Genomic DNA, 20,986 nt, shown 5'->3' with positions numbered 1-20,986 from the left:
CAGGTGACAATATTTCGGCACATTCTGCGAACACCATTACACACTCACTACAACTGCTGGACTCTACACACTGCCACTTTAAACCACTTTAAAAGCTCACTGCACAAGTTTTTTGCACAACTGTAAATACCAAACAATTGTCTCAAATTCTCTTGATATTTAATACTTATATAGTAGTACTTATATATATACTTATATATAAGTATTTTGTTATTAATATTATTATAATTATCGTTATTAAATAAAACTGGATGGCAGGAAAATAAATTAAAAGGCTTGCAATAAAAAAGCATGCAATAAAAAAGCATGCAATAACGCTCATAACTATGAGGATTAAAAAACACAACTATAAAAGAATAAAAACATAACTGTAAAAGACTAAAAATAGCACCATTTTAAAAAACTAAAACGACCCACTCTCCCCCAAGATGACACATCGTTTTATGTCATAACCCCCGGTGATTGATAGACCATTGGGATTGCCATGTCTTACCACTGAGGCCCAGGTCGGTTTTATGTTTGAAGGCACACAGCCAGTGAAATAATAACTTCCCTCAAATGTCGAAAACCAAACGAGCCTTACATTTTCAAGGTATTTGTATGAAAATGTAGAGAGTAAAACTTAAAGGTTTTCAGAAAAATAAATACTCAAGCAAAGTCCAGTTACCTGCTCCTACTTCTGCTTAAGCACAGCAATGAAGTATTTGCCCTTCGTTACTTCCCACTTCTGCAGCTTGGTAATGAAAAACTTAAAAGACTCTCATAAGTTATCACAGTGGGAGCTCAGTTTAATTATTTGTTTGTTCATAGTTTAGTGTTTATTGCAGGAATCTTGGTAACCGGCATGACTGATGAGGATGCTGAGTGGATGGGCCTGTGCAGGTCAGACTTTGGGAAGTACCCTTCACGTCAGGCCATTGACCACCATTGTGCAGCTGGTTTTAAAGCCTAACTCCACTCAAAAATGACAAAACAAATAGAATGTAAATGTGCTGAGAGGATTATCAAGTGTCAAGTATCTTAGTGTGTGTGGTGAGTTCACTGTCTCTAACTGCTTGTTTTAAGTTTGCAAACTGATATTTTTGCATTTTCATAACTGTGGCTGCATTCTCTATGAGTGTACTACGCTTATATGGTTGTCAGTATGCATAATGTTCAAACAAAATCAGTGGCTTGAGCTCAATGCTCCACTGTTAAAGAATCCAAGTTTGTCGCCCATCTATTCATATGGTCTCCTGCTGACTTTGAAGGGAATAACAATTATGGTATCAATACAACAAGTGACAAATGTCAGCAAATTTCTGTCACTACTACTGGAATGATAGTTTTAACAGGGCGTAAGGGAATGTCCTACGAGGGATGAGTATATTTACCTGACCACAACAAAGAGTGGTGATCGAGCAGGAAAACGTCCGGACATTTCTTTGTTTCTTTCGTGGCTTGTAAAACACAGACAGGATCGGAAGATAATCAACACATCGACCGCGGTCACATAGAGTACCGTGCGTGAGTAAACCTGTGTCTAACAGTCGGTTCATCGTTCTATTACACACAGCCACCACCCTCCTCTAACAGCCATCTGTTGTGCCAAAAGTCACAACAGAGCTCAGCCCTGCAGAGTCGCCACACCTGTATGGAAACTCCACAAGCGGACACTAGCATAAATTTATTCGAGCAGCCAGTGAGGGAAGCGTAGGAGGAGAAGAGGAGAGCACCGCGGTGTTTGGGACCCATAATAAACATACACTAAAAGGTAACACTCTGTTTTCTTTTATAACAAAATAATTAGTAGTAACCTCGTTAGAGAGATGGGGAGCGTTTTCTTGTATTTCCCAGTCATTTTGTCGAGAAATACTACCGAGCAAGGACGATGATGGAGATTCTACAGCCCAGAATAGTGTATGATTTTCAGCCCAAAGGAGTGGACAGGATGAAAGACACATGTGGCGTGAAAATAGCTTTCCGAGTTCCCTGAAGTGCATTATGGGCAAGCATCAGTTTTACTTTAACCCCTTTTAAACATTTTTATTAGGGTGAGGTGCACCTGTGAATTGTTTTATACTGTATACGTTGTAAATTGACATTGTTGGTCACAGAGAAAATATTATTGCAGATTTCTGATGTCAGGGCTGGGTGAAAAATTCAGTTTATTTTGTGTTGAATTTTATAGATATATATACATATACATATATATATGATGTAAAGATATGAGAAGATATAAGAAGATGAGAAGATGTGGAGGGCAAAGGTAACAGTGGGCCCAGGGGTATGTGACCCCCAAGCTAGGAGAGTGGCTCCAGATCCCAGGAACGACATCCGAGATTTCTGTCCGGTAGAGTGCGATCCTAGGAACAGTAAAGATACTGCGCAGGACCCTCGAGCTCCCAGGCCTCTGGTAGAGGACCCGAGCTTGAGAATAAAGACCGCCTGCAGGGGCGAGCGGGGATATATTTATATATATTTATGTGTTTTTTAACTGTTGTGTTGAATTTGTTACAGCATCTCTTATTAAAATATTTATATCTAATTTTACAACAAAAATATGACTAAATAAAATACTAACATCTATAGATGTGTAAAAGAAAGAACTGGGATCATTTCAATAACCTCTGAATCCTCTTTCACTTCTCCTGAGTCTCAGTGTTTGAACTTACTCTGACAGGTTTGTAGAGGTAATATGAGAAGGCCTCTATGCTGTATAAGTTATATGATCCTGTGTACAGACAGTGGGAAAGTGAACACTTTTCATTGCACTTCGATTCATTTCAATGCTTTGCACGTCAGAGGATTGTTTGTTTCCATGATTGGCGGACTGGATAACAGGAGAAACATGTGCACTATTGTTTTCTAATCATGTGCAGTATAGGCAGTCCACCAAATCATGAAGCACTTAAAGTAGCACTGTTCTCCAAAGGCAGTGGAAAATCACCCTGACACTCCTTGGGAAGAGAGCTATTTTTAACTAAGGTTTCTCCCTTCACCCTCCCTTTATTGTATAGACTCAGTAAAGCGCATCAGGTATGCTACTGGCATGATGATTCTGGCATGATGTACCATCCTGTAAGCCACGTTTAGTGTGTATATACATCCCTGTCCAGCTTTACTAGAATAACTGCTGGTTTCACTGAAACTCTGTGTGTATATATCTATATCTATATATAGCTATATGTATCTATAAAAATAAAAAAAATCCCCCTCTCACCCCTGCGGACGGTCAATCCTTCAAGCTCAGGTCCTCTACCAGAGGCCAATGGACCAGAGAATGTAATCACAGTAAATGGCACCGTGAAAAATGAGCAAAAAATGAGCAATACAGGAAGATTCTTAACAACAGTCTGTGGAGAAACTTGGTCTTGGGCACCAGTGGACATTTCAGCATAGCAACAACCCAAAACACACAGCAAAAGTGGTGAAGAAATGGTTAGCAGACAAAAACATTAATGTTTTACAGTGGCCCAGCCAGAGTCCTGAGCTAAAGATCAGGGTGATGGCAAGGAGACCCTCCAACCTGAAAGAGTTGGGAGCTCATTGCCAAAGACGAATGGGCAAAAAACCTGTGGAGACGTGCAAAAAGCTGGTCTGCAATTATAGGAAGCGTTTAATTGCTTTAATAGCAAATAAAAGATTTCCTATTGGTTATTGAGAATGGTATGAATAATTTTGGACATAATAATGGATTGGATTTCATATAGCGCTTTTCAAGGCACCCAAAGCGCTTTACAGTGCCACTATTCATTCACTCTCACATTCACACACTTGACATGACACTTTTTGCTCAAATGTAAATAAAAGCTGAGAACATTTTTTTCCCCACTATGATGCCTCTTGTACATCATGTTATTATCTTTTGGGAGATGCCTGTGTCATTTCAGGTAAAAAAAAATTGCTGGTTGAATAAAAATAAATTTAAGCCAAAATTTGCCAGGGGTATTAATAATTATGGGCTTGACTGTATACACATACACACACAAAGAGAGTTTCAGTGAAACCAGCAGTTACTCTAGTAGAGCTGGACAGGGACGTAGAAGGTTCTTAATCCATCAGATAGACCAGCATCTCCGTCTTTGTACAAGGAGTAAAAGGATGACAGTGGACCCACTTTCAGACCCTGCTGCAGGTTCTGACAATGATCTGGTACATGACAGTGCTCAGCCTCATGTGGCAAGAGTATTTCAACCAGTTTCTAGAACATGAAGGAACTGATACCACTGACTGACCCTGATGCTTAACAGACCAAAATTCAATAGAACATCCATGGTGCGTTATGTTTCAGGCCATTTAATGCCACCAAGTTTGACCTCAGACTGTCCGGGAACCCCCAGGATATCCCTCAGGGCACCATTCATCATCTCTTCACCATACAAGCACATGAAGGCCATACAAACTACTTAGTACCATTTTGAGTTGCTGCGATAAAATTTCAGCAAAATGCACTAGCCTAGCTCATCATTTTTCCATCTTGATTTTCAGGCTGTCTTTGAATTCAGCTCTCTGTAGGTTCAAATTTAGTTTCCATCAAATAGTTTGCCATCCTTTTGTTTCTAACACATTATACAGTCCTTATTAGTATAGACATTTGTTTAAATTAACCCAAAGCTGTGACTCTCAGAGTCACCAACAGCACAGGCCACCAGATAAAACTTACAAAAAACAATACTGCTCCACTGAGGTCGCAGTACAAAGTAATTTGGTTATTTTGAGGTGAATCATTCTTTCCAACTGCTCCATCACATCTGGCCTCCACCACCTACAAAAGCTTCACTTGTAAGACATAGTTTTTTGAAATTCACCTCCAGTAAAAATATTCTTATTTTTAACATAAATTTTTTGTTTTGTTTTTTTAACTTATGTGCCATTTGAGACAGTCGACATTCTGCAGCTCTGTCATACATTCATCCATAGTGCCGGTGACACTGCAGACTCACATTCAAATAATGAACACATTTTCATACAGCCTCAGGGAGTTCATACATGTAATGGACCCATGTCGCACTCACGTCAGAGTGTGACGTGTTCATGTTGAAATGTTATTTCAATGCCGTCTTTGTTGTAGGGATAGGAAGCGTAACAGCATTTTTTCAGATGATGCAACACCTCAGTTGTACAATGCTGCATTGTGCAACATCACCTTGGAGTAAGACTCTAAGACTCTGCCTTTCCATTTGAGCAGACTGTTGAAATGTAAGGAAGTGCAAAGTTACATAAAATGTGACATTGCATGGCATAATATCTATATGTCTATATTATTGCTAATATATATTTTGTAATATATCTATATTATGGCTAAAGCACTTTCTGGATGGATGCAAACTGCATTTCGTTGCCTTAGAATAGAATAGAATAATCCTTTAATTGTCCCACAAGGGGAAATTTGGTTGTAACAGCAGCCAAAAAGACACATATACAAACAAACAGTACACAGGACACAGAACAGAAACATACACAATTTTTTAAATATTTACATTAAGGACAATGGTTACTATATACAGAGTATTGTACAGTTATTAAATTAAATAAAAATATCTACAAATAAGAGGCAAACCAGGTTGTAGTGCGAATCGGTTGGTTAACTTATTGCAGTTACTGATGTAAACATCTATGTTTGTTGGGAGCAGTTCTGATTGTACAGTCTGACAGCTGAAGGGAGGAAGGACCTGCAGAAACGCTCCTTCATGCATCTAGGATGCAGCAGTCTGTCACTGAAGGAGCTCTGCAGTCTGTCACTGAAGGAGCTCTCCCACCATGCATGGGGTGGGAGACTCTGTCCATCAGAGATGTTATTTTGGCCAGAGTCCTTCTGTCTCCCACCACCTGCACTGGGTCCAGGGTGCATCCCAGAACAGAGCTGGCCTTCTGATGAGTTTATCCAACCTCTTCCTCTCAGCTGCCGATAAACTGCTGCTCCAACATACCACACTGTAAAAAATGACAGATGCCTTGTCCTTGTGACATGTGCAATGACAATAAAGTTGAATTCTATTCTATTCTATTCTATTCTATAATTACCTCTAAATAAGAGACACCCACAAACTCATGTATCAGTATGTATTTCCACGGGTCTCCTAGCGTTAGCATGAATGTTAGCAGGATGGGCTTAAAAAAAGGTTTTAAAAGCATTTGATACCTCGTCGACAGCCAGACCATCTTGGGTGCAATCCAGCGTGAGAGCTACGGTTTCCAGACCTTCTTCGCAAACCGTGTTGGTGAAATCCAGAGTAGCACTGATGTCCAAGATTGGTGGTCAGATTGGGTCAGCAAACATTGCAGATATTCTCACCAGAGGGGCCAGTCCAAATGCCCTAACTGAGGACTCCGAGTGGCAGTCGGGTCCAAAGTTTCTCCAACTTCCTGAAGATGAATGGCTGAAGAAATCTGCCGGAGAAGTCGCTGCCCAAGCTCGAGAAAGGGTCACAAAGCTACAGAAAAAGACTTTTGTTGCGGTCCTTACCAGAATCCACATGAAGGCAGCTCAGGACTCAGCACACATAGAGTCGAGAAGACCACTGGCAGGAGTAGCAACCCAACAGCTAATCGACGAAAGGCGATTCAGCAACCTGAGAAGGCTGACTGGGACCATGGCGTGGGTCTGGAGGGCTGCCAAAAAATTCATGAGGTCCAGGACCAGAGACCAAGAAAAGTGGGAGGTAGTACCATCTTCGGGTGTCCTCACAGTCAGCGAGAGACGAGATGCTTTTCGAGACCTTTGCCTAGCAGCACAAGAGGGCGTCAACTTCCCAAGCACCACAACAGAGAGACTAGTCGTTTACAGAGACCAAACAAGTGGACTTCTAGTTTGTGGTGGCAGAATCCAGACCTTCAAAGAAGACCGCAAAGCCGTTCCCCTTCTACCATTCCAAGCCTGGTTATCCACCCTTCTTGCCAGAGAAGCACACAGCGAGGGACATGACGGAGTGGCAGGAACCTTACTGCGGATGAGAAAGAAGGCTTGGGTTGTCAGAGGAAGAATTATTGCCCAAAAGGTCGTGGACCAGTGCATCATCTGCAAGAAGGCAAAGGCAAGAACCTGTAAGCAAGTAATGGGAGACTTGCCTAAAGAGAGGTCAAATCCTGCGCACCATTCGAATTCACATCTGTCGACCTGTTTGGACCCTATCATGTGAGGGATGATGTCAAAAGAAGAGTGACCATGAAAGTGTGGGGAGTTGTGTTGTGCTGTATGGCGAGCAGAGCCATTCATGTCGAACTAGCGAGCACACTATCAACAGAGAGCTTCCTACTTGCCTACCAAAGGTTCACTTCTGTCCGAGGCCATCCCCGAAAAATTTGGTCAGATCCTGGCACAAACTTTGTCGGCGCCAAACCTGTATTAGAGGAAATGTATGCTTACCTGAGACAACAAAACAAGGAGTCGCTTGAAGAATACTCTGCCAAAAATGAGACCACCTGGGCATGGAAGATTCTTCCCGCTGACTCACCTCACCGAAATGGGGCCGCCGAAGCCGCTGTCAGAGTTACCAAGAGAGCCCTTCATACTCTTAGCAATGTAGAGGCTCTTACCTTCAGTGAGTTTCTGACAGCACTCCAGCTAGCTGCCAAGAGTCAGAAATCTGCTACCAGAAGTCCTGAGCTGAACACCATTTTACATCGGGACATCCGGCGTCTTGTGGTCGTTTTACCAGTGGAAGATCAAGCCAGGAACCAGCCCACCTGAGTGCGATCTTTCCATGCAGTGCTGAGAAAAGATCGAGTGGGAGGTGTCGCGCTGACCTACTAGGTGTGGCTGTTGCTCTTCTCTTCCTCCTCCTGCCCACTACCTGCTCTGTGCTGCTGCTGATTAGACCTTGTGTGCAATCTATAACTAAGCGCGGCCTGGTGTGCACCGCTCCGCCAGGTGAGCTGAATTAGAGCAATCAAGGGCGGGCGTGCCTAGTAAGCCTTAAAATGCATGCAGCAGTCATTTAACCTGGGTGCGACATACTGAGAGGACGGCAAACAAAGCACAATCCACTTTCCACTGTGAGGAAGACTTTGAGCCAGACAGGCTATCGGTAAGCTCTTCGACTCATATTTGCTGCTTATATGTTTGGGACCTATGGAAGCTCAATTGTGGAAATGTATTTATGCTTTGGGAAATAGTTACTGCATTTAAGTTTAAAAAATTATATTGATATTAAAAGGAATGTTTAAGTTTGAATAAACTGTTTATGTAGATAGTGTTTCCCACATATCTATGTTAATTAATACTAAAAATGGCTACCCCAAATCCTTGGTTAAATCTTAAAGCTAGTGTAGATATGTTTGGTTTAATTTAAGGAAAATAATTCTTTGTAAAAGAGAATCCTTGGTTAAAGTCTCTATTAAAATACTTGCAAACTCTAAAATGTATGCTTTAAAAATGTAATTGGTTATAAAAAGTATAGAATGCAAGGTAGACACGTTTTGTGTATTTGAAAACCACAGTTTATTTCATCTTCATTGTTTGAAACTACTTGGGTCTGTGATTAAAAAAACCAATGAATGTAAAACTAACTTAAACTGGGTTAAATGATAGTTTAGCTAAATACTTTTGTCTATGTTAAATGGCTTTACTGAAGTGTGTATATTTTTGTTATGTATTCTGTATCAGTAGCGGTTTTAGATACGGGCGACACGGGCGGTTGCCCGGGGCGGCATCGTGATGGGGGGCGGCATCACGGGCATCGGCAAAAAAAATTAAAAAAAATGCTCGTACTCATGCTGCCCCGACATCAGCCAGCGCATATTGGGAATGGCATAGGCACCGATCGGTTTTCTATCGCCCATTTGCTGGGAGTAAGGGCGCCCTCCGTTTGCGAGGTACACCTGCTGCTTGCGGCACAGGGAGGAGAGGGCGGGGCGGCGGACGATTCTCTGGCTGGCTGGAGCAGCTTCTAATAACCAACTCGCAAAATAAAACAAAATTAAAAACAAACCAACAAACACGAAAACACCAGACATAATGATACAGACTTATAATTTGCACCGATGTTTTTTTGAAATTCTATACACGAAAACTGAGCGCGAGAGCCCTCGGTGCGCCTGCGCGCTGCTGAAGTCAAAGTAAACTTTATTGTTATCGCCGCTACATACAGTCCAGTATATAGAGAGATGAAACGACAAGGCTCCAGTTACAGCAGTGCAAATAAACGAACAATAAATATAGTAGAGTAAGAAAATAAATATACACTTTAGGACTCGGGGTAAAGGGATCAATAACAATTTAAAATTTATAATTTACAGTTTGATGATTTAAAGTCTCACACATAACCCGTTGAAAGGGGAGGGAGACCTGCTGCTTCCAAATAGAGCACATTTCATTCATAATGTTGTAAATCCAAGCCAATTATGTACTCATGATTTGAATCCTGGGTTGTGTGAAATCCCAGAAATACACCCTAGACAAAGTGAATCTGTGAACTAAGGTGTAGGTCCATTAGGTTATGTTGTGGTGATCCTCTGGTTGAGGGATGTGTGTTCATACTGGAGTGCAAAATTAAAACCAATGGAAGATGGACAAGAAAAGGTCAAAGCCATCAGGTGCTCAGTTTAGAGAAAAGAGGAGGAGAAACGAACAAATGATACAGGTAAGCAGATGTGTCATTGGATAATGGCAGGTCATCCTGAAACAATCAGAATCAGAATACTTTATTAATCCCTAAGGAAATAATGTGGGTTACAGTTGCCCCAAGAAGAAATGGTAAAAATAGTAACAGTAACAGACTAAACTCCAAACAATACATTATGTTACAGATTTTAATATTAATTAGTCAGTGTCAGTTGTTGATTTGTCCTGTTCTCATTGTATGACGAATTATGATGGCTGTTTGGTAGCCGTTTGCATACTATGCATACTCTCTCTCTCTTCATATGTGTGTGTGGACAACAGTTTTATGTTAATGTACAATCCTTAACGTGTGTGTGTGGGGGGGGGGGGGCGCCAGAGGGAGTGTTCGCCCAGGGCGCCAAACAGGCTAGGACCGCCACTGTTCTGTATAATGCATTTAATTTATTTGAATGATTAATGAAATGTTTGTTATTTTTTGTGTGTTTAAAGGTTTTTCACCTATCTATCCAGCAAAAGCTACCTAAGAAACTGGTCAAAAAATAAATTGAGTGAAATTCAAAGTCTGGTCTTTTTCAAGTGTGGACACCTCACAGACACAGAACACTTGACAGATACATATAGCTAAAATAACATTTTTGTGTCCCAAATTATAGATCCTGATTCAATTTGATGGTTGCATAGGCCAGTAAAAATTCAGAGTTTTATCTTTAATATTTTTTGAGATATTCATGTTCGAACATTGCCACAGCTTTTAGTGTGCAAAACAGTTGTGGCCTTTCTTTCTTTTTTTTTTTAAATCTAAACATGTATTGGATATTGAAAAGTATTTGATATATGAAGCTACATTTTCTCAGCAGTTATTATATACAGCCAGCGATTGTACCATTAAATTTTTATGCAAACTGGACATGGTTGAGCAGGGTCTAAAAATTTGCTCTATAGGGTTGCTATATAAACTTTAAATGGTTAATGTTGGTTAGGTCTAGTTTCTTGAACATTTACAAAATGAGTCTATGTGATTCAAAGAGTTTAAGAATGATGATTCATATCAGTTACCTAAAAACTAGCCACTTGTTTCCACACTAGGGCTTGAGTAAATAAATAACTGGAAACTGAATGATAGAGACAGGATGTTAGAAAAGAGGAAGAAGGAACTGCTGTTTACTTTTCTATGCCCAGGGTCTGAAGTTGATTAGCCAGTTTCAGGGCCTGTTCAGTAAACACAAAACATTATGCCATGCTAGCATGACTCGTTTCTGTCATCAGGGATCTTGGTCTTCTTCTTGTCAGTACTTTATCAGCAGCGCACTAAGCAGTTCATAGTAGTGGCCAAAACAAAGAAAACAAGCTGAACGAGACATGTTACACGTGAATTCATGTCATTTCATAATGAAAGCTCTCATTCATTTCAAACAGAGCATGTTACAATGACGTGTTGGAATATTTGGAAAAAATGAATGTGAATGTTTTTGCATTGAGAAAATGCAAACTTGAAAACAGAAGTACTGTCAGGGTCCTGGGTCATTTTGACCCAGCGTTTTTAGTTTTCTTGTGGTTTTTGTATTGTGTTAGTTCATTATTCATTCTATGGTTCGGTGCATCAGGGTGTTCAGTTTAGTTTATTGGATTCCCCCCTGTGTCTCTGCCCTCTGTCTCCCTATGTGTTGGTTCTTGTGTCATGTTTCCCTTTGTGTTTTATTTTATTATGTTTTCCATGTTTCCCCAGCGTGTCATGTCTGTGCTCTCCCTCGTGTTCCCTCGCTCCCTCGTCTTCCTCTCCTCCACTCCCACATCATGTTTCCTGTTTGATGATGAAGGTCCCATGTTTTCATGTTTATTCTGTTCAGCCCAGCCTCCCTTGTCTCATTATGGTTATTCATGTCAGCTGTGTTCCTCTTGTGTTCTCACTTCCTTGTTATCCCTCTGTGTATTCAGGTCAGCATCTCCCTCAGTCCTCTGTTGCGTCCTCCCTCATGCTGTGTGTTCCTTTGTGTGCCTCTCTGTGAAGTTTAGTTTATATTTTCCCAGTCTAGTTTAGTTTTGTATCATTGCCTTGAGTCAGCAAATAAAGCTGCATTTTGAGTTCATTCCCATGTGTTGTGAGTCATTTTTGGTCCAATCTCTTGCCTGCCACACAGCGATCCACGACAAGTCCAACACACAGAATTTAAAGTACGAGTGTTTAATGTTATCTGATTATCTGCTTATCCACTGTCTCCATGTGAAATATGCAAGTGAACGTGGATGACGTACGACTAAAAATAAATACACTCAAACTTTATCTGTAATGAATCAATTCATATACTTTTTTTGTTGGGATTTTCCCCGGAGCGCCAAACTAAGTTTGTTGGAAAGATCCGACTGTGCTGAATCCAACAATGGCTTAGCCACCTTTGATTAATCTTAACCCATTAAAACATGCTCAGCTTATAGTTTGACGCACTGACATGAGCCATAGTCTTTGCCAATTTCTTTCTATAACATTAAGGTGAGAATTTGGAAAATAAAATTATAATTGACAAAGAATCCAATGAGTTAAAGTCATGCTTTTGTTGCATAGTGTTCACTGACTACACTTTGACTTCAGAGTGAACTCAAATGACACTTGAAACACAAGGCCACCATCTCACTGTCCCTTCCAGGCATGTTTAGGGAACGATAGCTCTTCAGACCCTTGTACCATTATTAATGTCACCAGCTCAGATCATTTAAAAGAGACAATGATAGTATGGGGGTCTCTGCCTTGCTTGGCACATACTTGATAATTCTCAGCAAGAGTAGGGATGGAGGGAGGGCTGTGCCAAATTTTCCAGCAAAGATGGGGTTTGCATGCAAATTGTTCATTGTAGAAAAAGTTCAAATCTTACATTGGAATTTCTCTTTCTTTCTCTCTCTCTGTCACAGCACAACACAGGACTAAAGAGAGAAGGATTCACACAAAGCACCACTGCCTTGAAAACCGCTTACAGCTATGATACCCCACTGCAAAGCGAACTACAGCACCATGACTTTCCTGGTGATCCTACAGGGGGCAGCATTGCTGCTGCTGCTCTGTGGCTGGTATGTCCAATTTAGCCCCTGCAACCCACCCCCCTCCAACGACAAAGTCCACGTTCTGGTGCTGTCATCATGGAGATCAGGCTCATCCTTCCTGGGCCAGGTGTTCAATCAGCACCCGTCTGTCTTCTACCTTATGGAGCCCAGTTGGCATGTGTGGACCCAGCTGAGGCAAAATGGTGCACGGGCACTTCGAATGGCAGTGAGGGATCTCTTACGGAGCCTGTTCCAGTGTGACTTCTCAGTGATGGAGTCCTACCTTCCCGAGAACCAGAAAACATTGTTTATGTGGAGTCATAGTCGAGCTCTGTGCTCAGCTCCGGTTTGTCCTCTCACGCCACGTGATCAGCTCAGCAACCAGACACAGTGCATACAGAAATGTAAGCCTCAGAACCTGCAAATTGTAGAGGAGGTGTGTGGCTTTTACTCTCATGTGGTGTATAAAGAAGTGCGCATCTTTGAACTGGAATCACTTTACCCACTTTTGCAGGACCCAAACTTAGATCTCCGCATCATCCACCTGGTTCGAGACCCACGGGGAGTGATGCGGTCTAAAGAAGTGATAGCCGGTAACTTCGTGAATGATAACACTATCGTCTTGGAACAGAAACACATCAATAAAACAGAAATACAGTATCAGGTCATGCAGGAGATCTGTCGCAGTCACTTGCGCATCAATGAGAGGGCGGTCCTGAACCCCCCTCCATTTTTAAAAGGCCGCTACAAATTGGTTCGCTACGAGGATGTGACGCGCAACCCACTCGAGGAGATCAATGCCTTGTATCAGTTTGTAGGTCTGGAGATGACCACCCAGGTGGCCACATGGATCTACAAGGTGACCCACGGAAAAGGGAAAGGCTCCATTAAAGAGGCTTTCGACATCACATCACGGAGCGCCACTGATGTTTCCCAGGCTTGGCGCACCATGCTGCCACACAGCAGGGTCAAACGAGTACAGGAAGTGTGTGAAGAGGCCATGTCGTATCTCGGGTACAGGACGGTAAACAGTGAAACAGAGCAGAAGAGTCTTGACATTGATCTACTGGTACCACAAAAACAGCTCAACTGGTCACATGATAAAACACAGCCCCCGGGTGACAGTTACAACAGGAATGACAAAGACTTTATCACAGATGGACAACACAAAGGACCAGATTACTAGATTAAAAAGGATGTGTGCCTGAGATGACATTATTAACCCTTTTATTATCAACCCATTCATCATATTTCATACATGAATTTTTGTGAGTTTTTGAGACTCCTACATCATCAGTGTGATTTTCTTCCCCACACTGCAAAACCAAATGAAATTGCACAATACACTTTTAAGGAATCAACTGCAAAAAAATAAATACAAAATTTAAAATGAGGCTTGATGTAAAACCAACAGACCCTTCATTTAAAAAAACGAATTTTATGGAAATAATTTCATGGTTGAAGCTTTAAAGGATTAAGGATATCTCTTCTCTATCACTCTACCTTTCTTCCATTTTCTACCACTCCTGGTCTACCAAGTCACAGAAGCCCAAACCTACTTCTCAAGAACTTCCACATTGTATCGTAGCTATGACTAAATTCCAAGGGCGTAGATTTGGCATGGACGGAAGGGACATGTCCCCACCAATATCCAGCGATTATTGAATTGTCCCCACCAATAATTTGAGCTCTTCGAGTAAAGAAAAACAAAACCGATAGAAAGAAAAAAACGATCTGTCAACGTCTCATTCACCCAGCGGTGCAGAAAGAGTTAAATTACGTTCTCTACTGGAGTCCTACCTCATGTGACAAATATGGCCAATGTGATTGGCTGTGCCTTTAAGGGAGTTGTGTTTAGTTTTAGCAGCGGCGAGCCTGCGCTGCGAGGACCTGCAAGGAGGAGAGGAGGATGGCAGCAAAAAGGAAGAACCTGGATATAAGAAAGTATTTTTCAAAGAAACCTGTAAGTCACTTAAAGTCAAGTTCACTCATAAAATGTGTCCGTCACAATAACGTTACAGGCTATGCTAGGCTTTGGTCTAAAATTGTATGTAACCATGAACAACGTGTTTTGGAAACTAACTGCACAACATGCAGCACTATTACTTATCTCAGTCTCCCAGAGTAGCATTTCTGATTTTGATTGAAAGTGTCAGAGAAAACGGAGCCTCGAGCAAGCCAGGATATTAGTTTACAGAGGCTGTTAAAATTATGTGTCTAACGTTAAAATGTTGGTGACACAATAATTTCATCCTAGTGGTACTGACATATTCATAGGGTTAATATTTGAGACAAAATATCATGAGCTAGTCATGATTTTGCAAATATTCCACCTTGTAGTGCAGTTTGCACAAATTGTTTTAAAAATGCACTCACCCTACAAACATTACTGATCAGTCAAGATCTGCACAAATCGACAGAAACACTGAAGCACCGACCCATTTTATTGTTATTGTCATGTATGTCCTATTTGTCAGGTGACAGAAGAAGCAACACAAAGCTCAGAGAGCAATGGTGACACAAGATCACAGGTGAAATTGGATGATGACTTGTTGGTTCAGGACTGTATTTGAAGTACATGTGTGACTGCATGTATTTGGAATGTCTCACTGTTATTCATCAGGTGACAGAGGCAGCTCTGCCATGTTGTATTTGGACAGAGGTGAAGAGGCGAGGTCACAGGTGACTGACTGATGATTTGGTGCTATAGATTAACTAGTATTTATTATCATGACAATTGTTAGGCTGCTGATGTAAATTAATTCATTAGTGTATATTTGACAAAGAATCTGAATTGACATGTCTCACTTTTTATATGGCACGAATCAATGTGTTATTTTATCAGGTGGCAACATGTCCTAGTGCAGTCAGAGGGGAAGAGCCAGGGTCGAAGGTGAGGCACATCAAGCACAGAATAATAATTTTGTGGTAATCTTAGATGAGTAGTTTTATGGACAAAAACCACCAGGTCATTCAGTGTTCCCTTAGTGCTAATGTATAAGACATGTTGGTGTACTATAACTGAAGTAATGTCGTTAAGTCCTTAAAGTCATATTCTTTTATTGTCATGACTGTATTTGAAGCTGTTTTTATTTTTGTATGATACCTGAGTTATATGGAATATTGCTGAAGTAAACTAAAGTCTAAAAAAAAAGAAACAGGGCAGGGTTCGGTGGTTGAATCATCCGTCCCCACCAATGCCAAAACCAAATCTACGCCCAGAGCAGGATTCTGTTGTTTGTTTAAACAGGATAAATGTGCTTTATATGGAGAAAAAATTGTCAAAGGTTTTCGTTAAAGATGGGTTTTAGCTACAATTTTGTGTTCTAATTAAAACAATATCTTCAGTTGTACATTTTGGGAAACTTGCTAGAGCTTTGTGTAGAAGTGTTTTACATATTTCTTGGAGTACAATACACAACAAAATATTTGATATGACATGATTTCTACCCTGATTGTCATGGTCTTGGGTCTGTGGACTCAGTGGTTTTGGTTTTGATTTTTATGATCTTATTTCTCAGGGTAATTCTCAAGATTTGCTTGTTCTTAGGGTTTGGTTTCTGTTTTGTATTTTGAGCCCAGGTCCCACATTTCTGTGTTCCCTCCTGTTGCCATGTCTGATGTCTTATTGTTAAGCTTGTGTCTGTGCGTGCCTGTTATATTTACTGTTTTACTGATAGTCCCTGTTCTGTGTGTAGTGTGTCTGATTTTTCTCCCCCTTGTCTCATCAGCTCTAATTCCTCCCAGCTGTGTTTCCTTAGTGTCTCCCATTCCCTGATTGCTCCAGCGTGTATTTAAGCCCTGTGTTTTCTTCTTCTTGTTACTGGGCTGTCTGTCATATCTCTGCATGTCATCCTGTGTTTTCTTGCGTATACCTGCATGTCATTCTTTGAGACATGGTTTCAGATTCATTTCTTAGATTTTCCCAGTTTAGGTTTTTTGTGTGTGTGTCTGTCCTTCCCATCTCTACTTCCATCTGTATTCACACCATTTGAAAATAAACCTCACTCGCATCAAAGCCAGTGCCTGCAGTCTCTCTTATAACTCCACGCGCCTGCTGCTGGAGCCGTGACATTGATTTAAGGTTTATTTGATCAATGGTAACTTTAAATGAGCTATGCTACGCAATAAAACCCTGGCTTTGGTCTATTTTGCATGAGGAGATGAAGATTACAACAAGAAACCAGTCCTCTCCAGTTCAGAGGGTGGATGGGTGGATCAGGAAGGTCAGAGCAGGGCAAAGAGCAACTAGTGAGAAAAAAAATGTTGTTTTAAAGGTTAACGGTTAACTGATCACACATAGGAAAATACCAACATTAATCATGTGACTATAGAGCCCTATACAAGATGCATGTTCTCAGCAGGAACAAGAATAAAAATAGTACAGTCTCCAATAAATGAACAACCCAGTCAAAGTAAAAGTGCCACAAATGCAAATATTTAACCTATACAACAGTAAATAATCCTGTTCTACAACTGACAAGTGAACCCGCCTCTCACCTGTCACTGACAGGTGACAGGTGAACACCCATGGGTTTTGCACAAATGGGTAGCTCATAGGTCTAACAGGTATGTGGGTGAAAAGTAAACACTCTTGTCAAAGAAAGAAGTTAGTATATAGTCTCACAGAGAATGTTAGGAGTGATTCCCTCAAGCGTTTTTCTTAACAGCAGGGTTTAATAAGTCTGGGGGAGAAGCAGCTGTGCTGCCTCAGTAGCGTAGTACAGTGGAGTGGGTGTGATGGGTTGTCCTTGATGGAGCGCAGTTCACTCAAACATCTCCAGATTCTGGCCAGTGATGGTTCTGTTTGCTGATCCTGCTGGCACTCTGCCACTGATGCTAACATAATGATGAGCCTCTTTCCCTTCAGCTGACATATCTTTGAATCTCAGTCATTCATGCATTTCAGTGAAATGCTGCCAAACCCTTGGGATCAACTCCAAATGTTTTATCAGCTTAACCTGTCACAACACAATGAAGAAACAAGCCTCATCCGGTCAAATATTTATCAAATTACTTTTATGCTTTCGAAAATGAGACTATCAAATATAGCCGTAATTCAATTCAATTCAATTTTATTTATATAGCGCCAAATCACAACAAAAGTCTCCTCAAGGCGCTTTATATTATACAGTAGATAGCACAATAATAAATACAGAGAAAAACCCAACAATCATATGACCCCCTATGAGCAAGCACTTTGGCGACAGTGGGAAGGAAAAACTCCCTTTTAACAGGAAGAAACCTCCAGCAGAACCAGGCTCAGGGAGGGGCGGGGCCATCTGCTGCGACCGGTTGGGGTGAAAGAAGGAAAACGGGATGAAAGACATGCTGTGGAAGAGAGACAGAGATTAATAACAGATATGATTCGATGCAGAGAGGTCTGTTAACACATAGTGTTAATAGACCTCCTAACCACGTAATGCAATACTTTTTAAATAACCTTCAATTAAAGCTGCACTTCAGTCATTTTGTAGTCCAGGGATATCAAACTTAAATGAGCTGTGGGTCATTAAGTTTGGGTGTTCAAGTAGTACAAAAAACAAACAAACACGAAAACACCTAAAAGTATTTCCGAAAATGTAGTTTTTTGTTTCTTTGTTTTTTATTTCAAATGTATAACAAGATGAAACTGCAAATGTGAACGCAATTTTTTTTCTCACTCTTAACTAACTGAAGCCTTTCGTTGAACTACCAAATAAACAAACTGGTACTCTCTTTCTGGCCAGACACGTGGCAGCACTTCTGCTATCATTTTGTTCTTATTTAACAAATTAAAAAATGCAGACATAAGTGCACACATTAGTTTTTGAGTGCTAATGAAAATTGTCTTTACAAATAATTCTCTCACTGAACTAACACAGCCAATCCCTCAACATGTTTGTACTCGCTGTTCATACATATATAACATTGTACTCAACAACAAACAAATCCTCCCTAACAAAAATGTAACTTCAAGGGCCAAATTGCATTATATTTCTTCACGTCAATATAAGAGCAGCAAGTAGGGGTGACGTGGGCTGCAAGTGGCCCCCGGGCCACAAGATTGAGACCCCTGATGTAGTATATGACTCACAGACTGATTTATTAATGCTCTGCTACATGCTGTGTACATAGTCCGTAAGCACAATTCAAATTCATTTGAAATCTACTGTTTCCCTATACAGATATAATCCTGACTAAATTAAAGCTCATAAATTGTTTAGTCTCTTTTCAGACATAAGATTCGAATGTATCATAACTGGAGTTCATTTCTTATCTAGTTTTCATTTCAATATTTTTTACTGTCCTTATTATTAGTAGCAGTAGTAATAGTGGTACTATTAGTATTTTCCATTCAATTCACCTTCTTCAGACCGTCTTGGAGTTGTGACCAAAGAAAACTAGAATCAATCTATTTCTACAAGTCATGTGAGGATTTAAAAAAAAAAAATAAAAATAATCTTTTTATTCACTGATTCTTTTCTTTCTTTTCCTGTGTGACAAATTTAAGCCTTCCTTCTTTACTCTTTAGTACTTCCCTCGTCAGCCCCATTCCTCATTCTTCACCTGGTTATAGGTTGATTAGCAATTCCTGGCTAATGTCAGGGGCTTTCCTGTTCCATGATCATTGGTGTTGCCCATGTATACCTCAGTGGCTTTTGTTTGTTGTCCTTTCCACGGTTGAGCTTTTTTTGGCTGTATAGTGGGTTTTTCTTGTGTGCCGAGGTTTGTGATCATTTTGGTAATCACTTGCTGTGTGGTGTGTGAGTCCTGGGATGGGGGAAAGACCTGTAAATTATAGATTGCTTACTAAAGGCTAGGTTGGAATGTTTATAAGGACGTATTACGATAACTTATAATAAACCTGCTTTCAAATAAAGATTTTGTGTTTTAAAGTATCTGGTTGTTTGATCATTGTTGTCCTCTGAACACTGGACCGAACCAGTTTGACAAAGATCTTACTGGAATATCTTATCAATGCGGATCTTCACCAAACCGTATAACTGTTTTTTTTCACTTGGACCAACCTACACTATTAATAGGAACCAATCACCCACAGCTCCAACGGTATTAAAACTATTCGTATCTAACACTCAAAAGTAATTATACAAACTATGATTCAAGGCACAGGAGGACCGGGGGGTGGGGTGTGCACATATTTTGTGGTTGTCATTGTGAAGAGTCAAACATCTGAACACAAGCAGGAATTATTAAGTATTAAAAACACCAGGACAGATTACGTCACTGTTTTATTTTCAGTGTCCTGACTCGTTTTGAGATAAAGTGTGGAACAATGTGTGTTATTCATTACATATTTGTGAAAGCTTGCTGTGTTTTCTGTTTTTATTTTCACTTTGTAAGACGAGTCAGTCAGAAACTACATGGGACTAATGACAGCAATAAATGTTTCCATACACTCCTGTCTGTCTCAGTCTGTTACAAAGAACTTTGACTGCTTCACACTGTGAGAGGATGATAAGGGTGTCTCATTAGACTTTAACTTACATTGCAGCGCCATCTGCTGGCTGAGTCACTAATAAATATAATTTTTATTTTACATTCTTTTTCTGAATATCCAGTTAACAAAGCTATATTCATTTAGAAAGAACCTGAAATATGTGCTCAGATGTGCAATAAAATAAAACAACTTTCTTGATACCCACACTCACTGGACCATAAATGCAACAGAAATTATTTTTACTAACACACAGCAGCAGTTAAAAGAAAAAAAGGCCGGAAACACCTGCTGTCTGTACAATTTACTGATATTTAAATATGTCATTTGCAGGTTTTATAAAGAAAATTTTATAAAGAAAAACTAAAAATAAATAAAGATTTTGTTTTTCAAAGCATCTGGTTCTTTGATCATTCTTCTTCTCTGAACACCAGCCAGACCCGTTTGACAAAGGTGGTGGCAGCATTACCCGCTTTATATTACCAAGAAATCCAAGTTATATTACAATGGTATTACCTGAATAATTAAACAGAACTCAGCGGTGTATTATTGGTAAATATCGACTTATTCATTCCAAAATTCAATTCAATCCAATTTTATTTATACAGCGCCAAATCACAACAACAGTCGCCTCAAGGTGCTTTATATTGTAACGTAGACCCTACAATATACATACAAAGAAAAACCCAAGAATCATATGACCCCCTAAGAGCAAGCTCATTGGCGACAGTTGGAAGGAAAACTCACTTTTAACAGGAAGAAACCTCCACCAGAACCAACCCTAACTATATGCTTTAGCAAAAAGGAAAGTTTTAAGCCTAATCTTAAACGTAGAGATAGTGTCTAACTTTTAACTGCTTTTTAAAAGACTTGACAGTCAGCTAAACAGAGCTGGAGTGGTAAACTGTTGTTTTCTTATGGAAGTTATTTAATAAATCAACATTTTCTCAATTTTGAGTTAGAAATTCAGT

General features: G+C 40.3%; 1 protein-coding gene across 1 annotated transcript; it reads left to right on the top strand.

The window, feature by feature from the left end:
• Positions 1-7,797: 7,797 nt before the first annotated feature.
• On the top strand, positions 7,798-14,207 carry LOC116312849 (carbohydrate sulfotransferase 6-like). The gene is made up of 2 exons (XM_039615681.1): positions 7,798-8,009; positions 12,449-14,207. The coding sequence occupies exon 2, from the start codon at positions 12,516-12,518 to the stop codon at positions 13,761-13,763; it is 1,248 nt and encodes a 415-aa protein (XP_039471615.1). The 5' UTR covers positions 7,798-8,009; positions 12,449-12,515; the 3' UTR covers positions 13,764-14,207.
• The last annotated feature ends 6,779 nt before the right edge of the window (positions 14,208-20,986 follow it).

This window comes from Oreochromis aureus, linkage group 7, assembly GCF_013358895.1.
Source record: "Oreochromis aureus strain Israel breed Guangdong linkage group 7, ZZ_aureus, whole genome shotgun sequence".
Classification (NCBI taxonomy): domain Eukaryota; kingdom Metazoa; phylum Chordata; class Actinopteri; order Cichliformes; family Cichlidae; genus Oreochromis; species Oreochromis aureus.
The sequence above is the reverse complement of the archived record's forward strand: the minus strand, read 5'-3'. Positions and strand labels throughout refer to the sequence as shown.

Bases quoted from the DNA above. Each gene is read 5' to 3' on its own strand.
- LOC116312849 (XM_039615681.1), top strand. From the start codon at position 12,516: ATGATACCCCACTGCAAAGCGAACTACAGCACCATGACTTTCCTGGTG.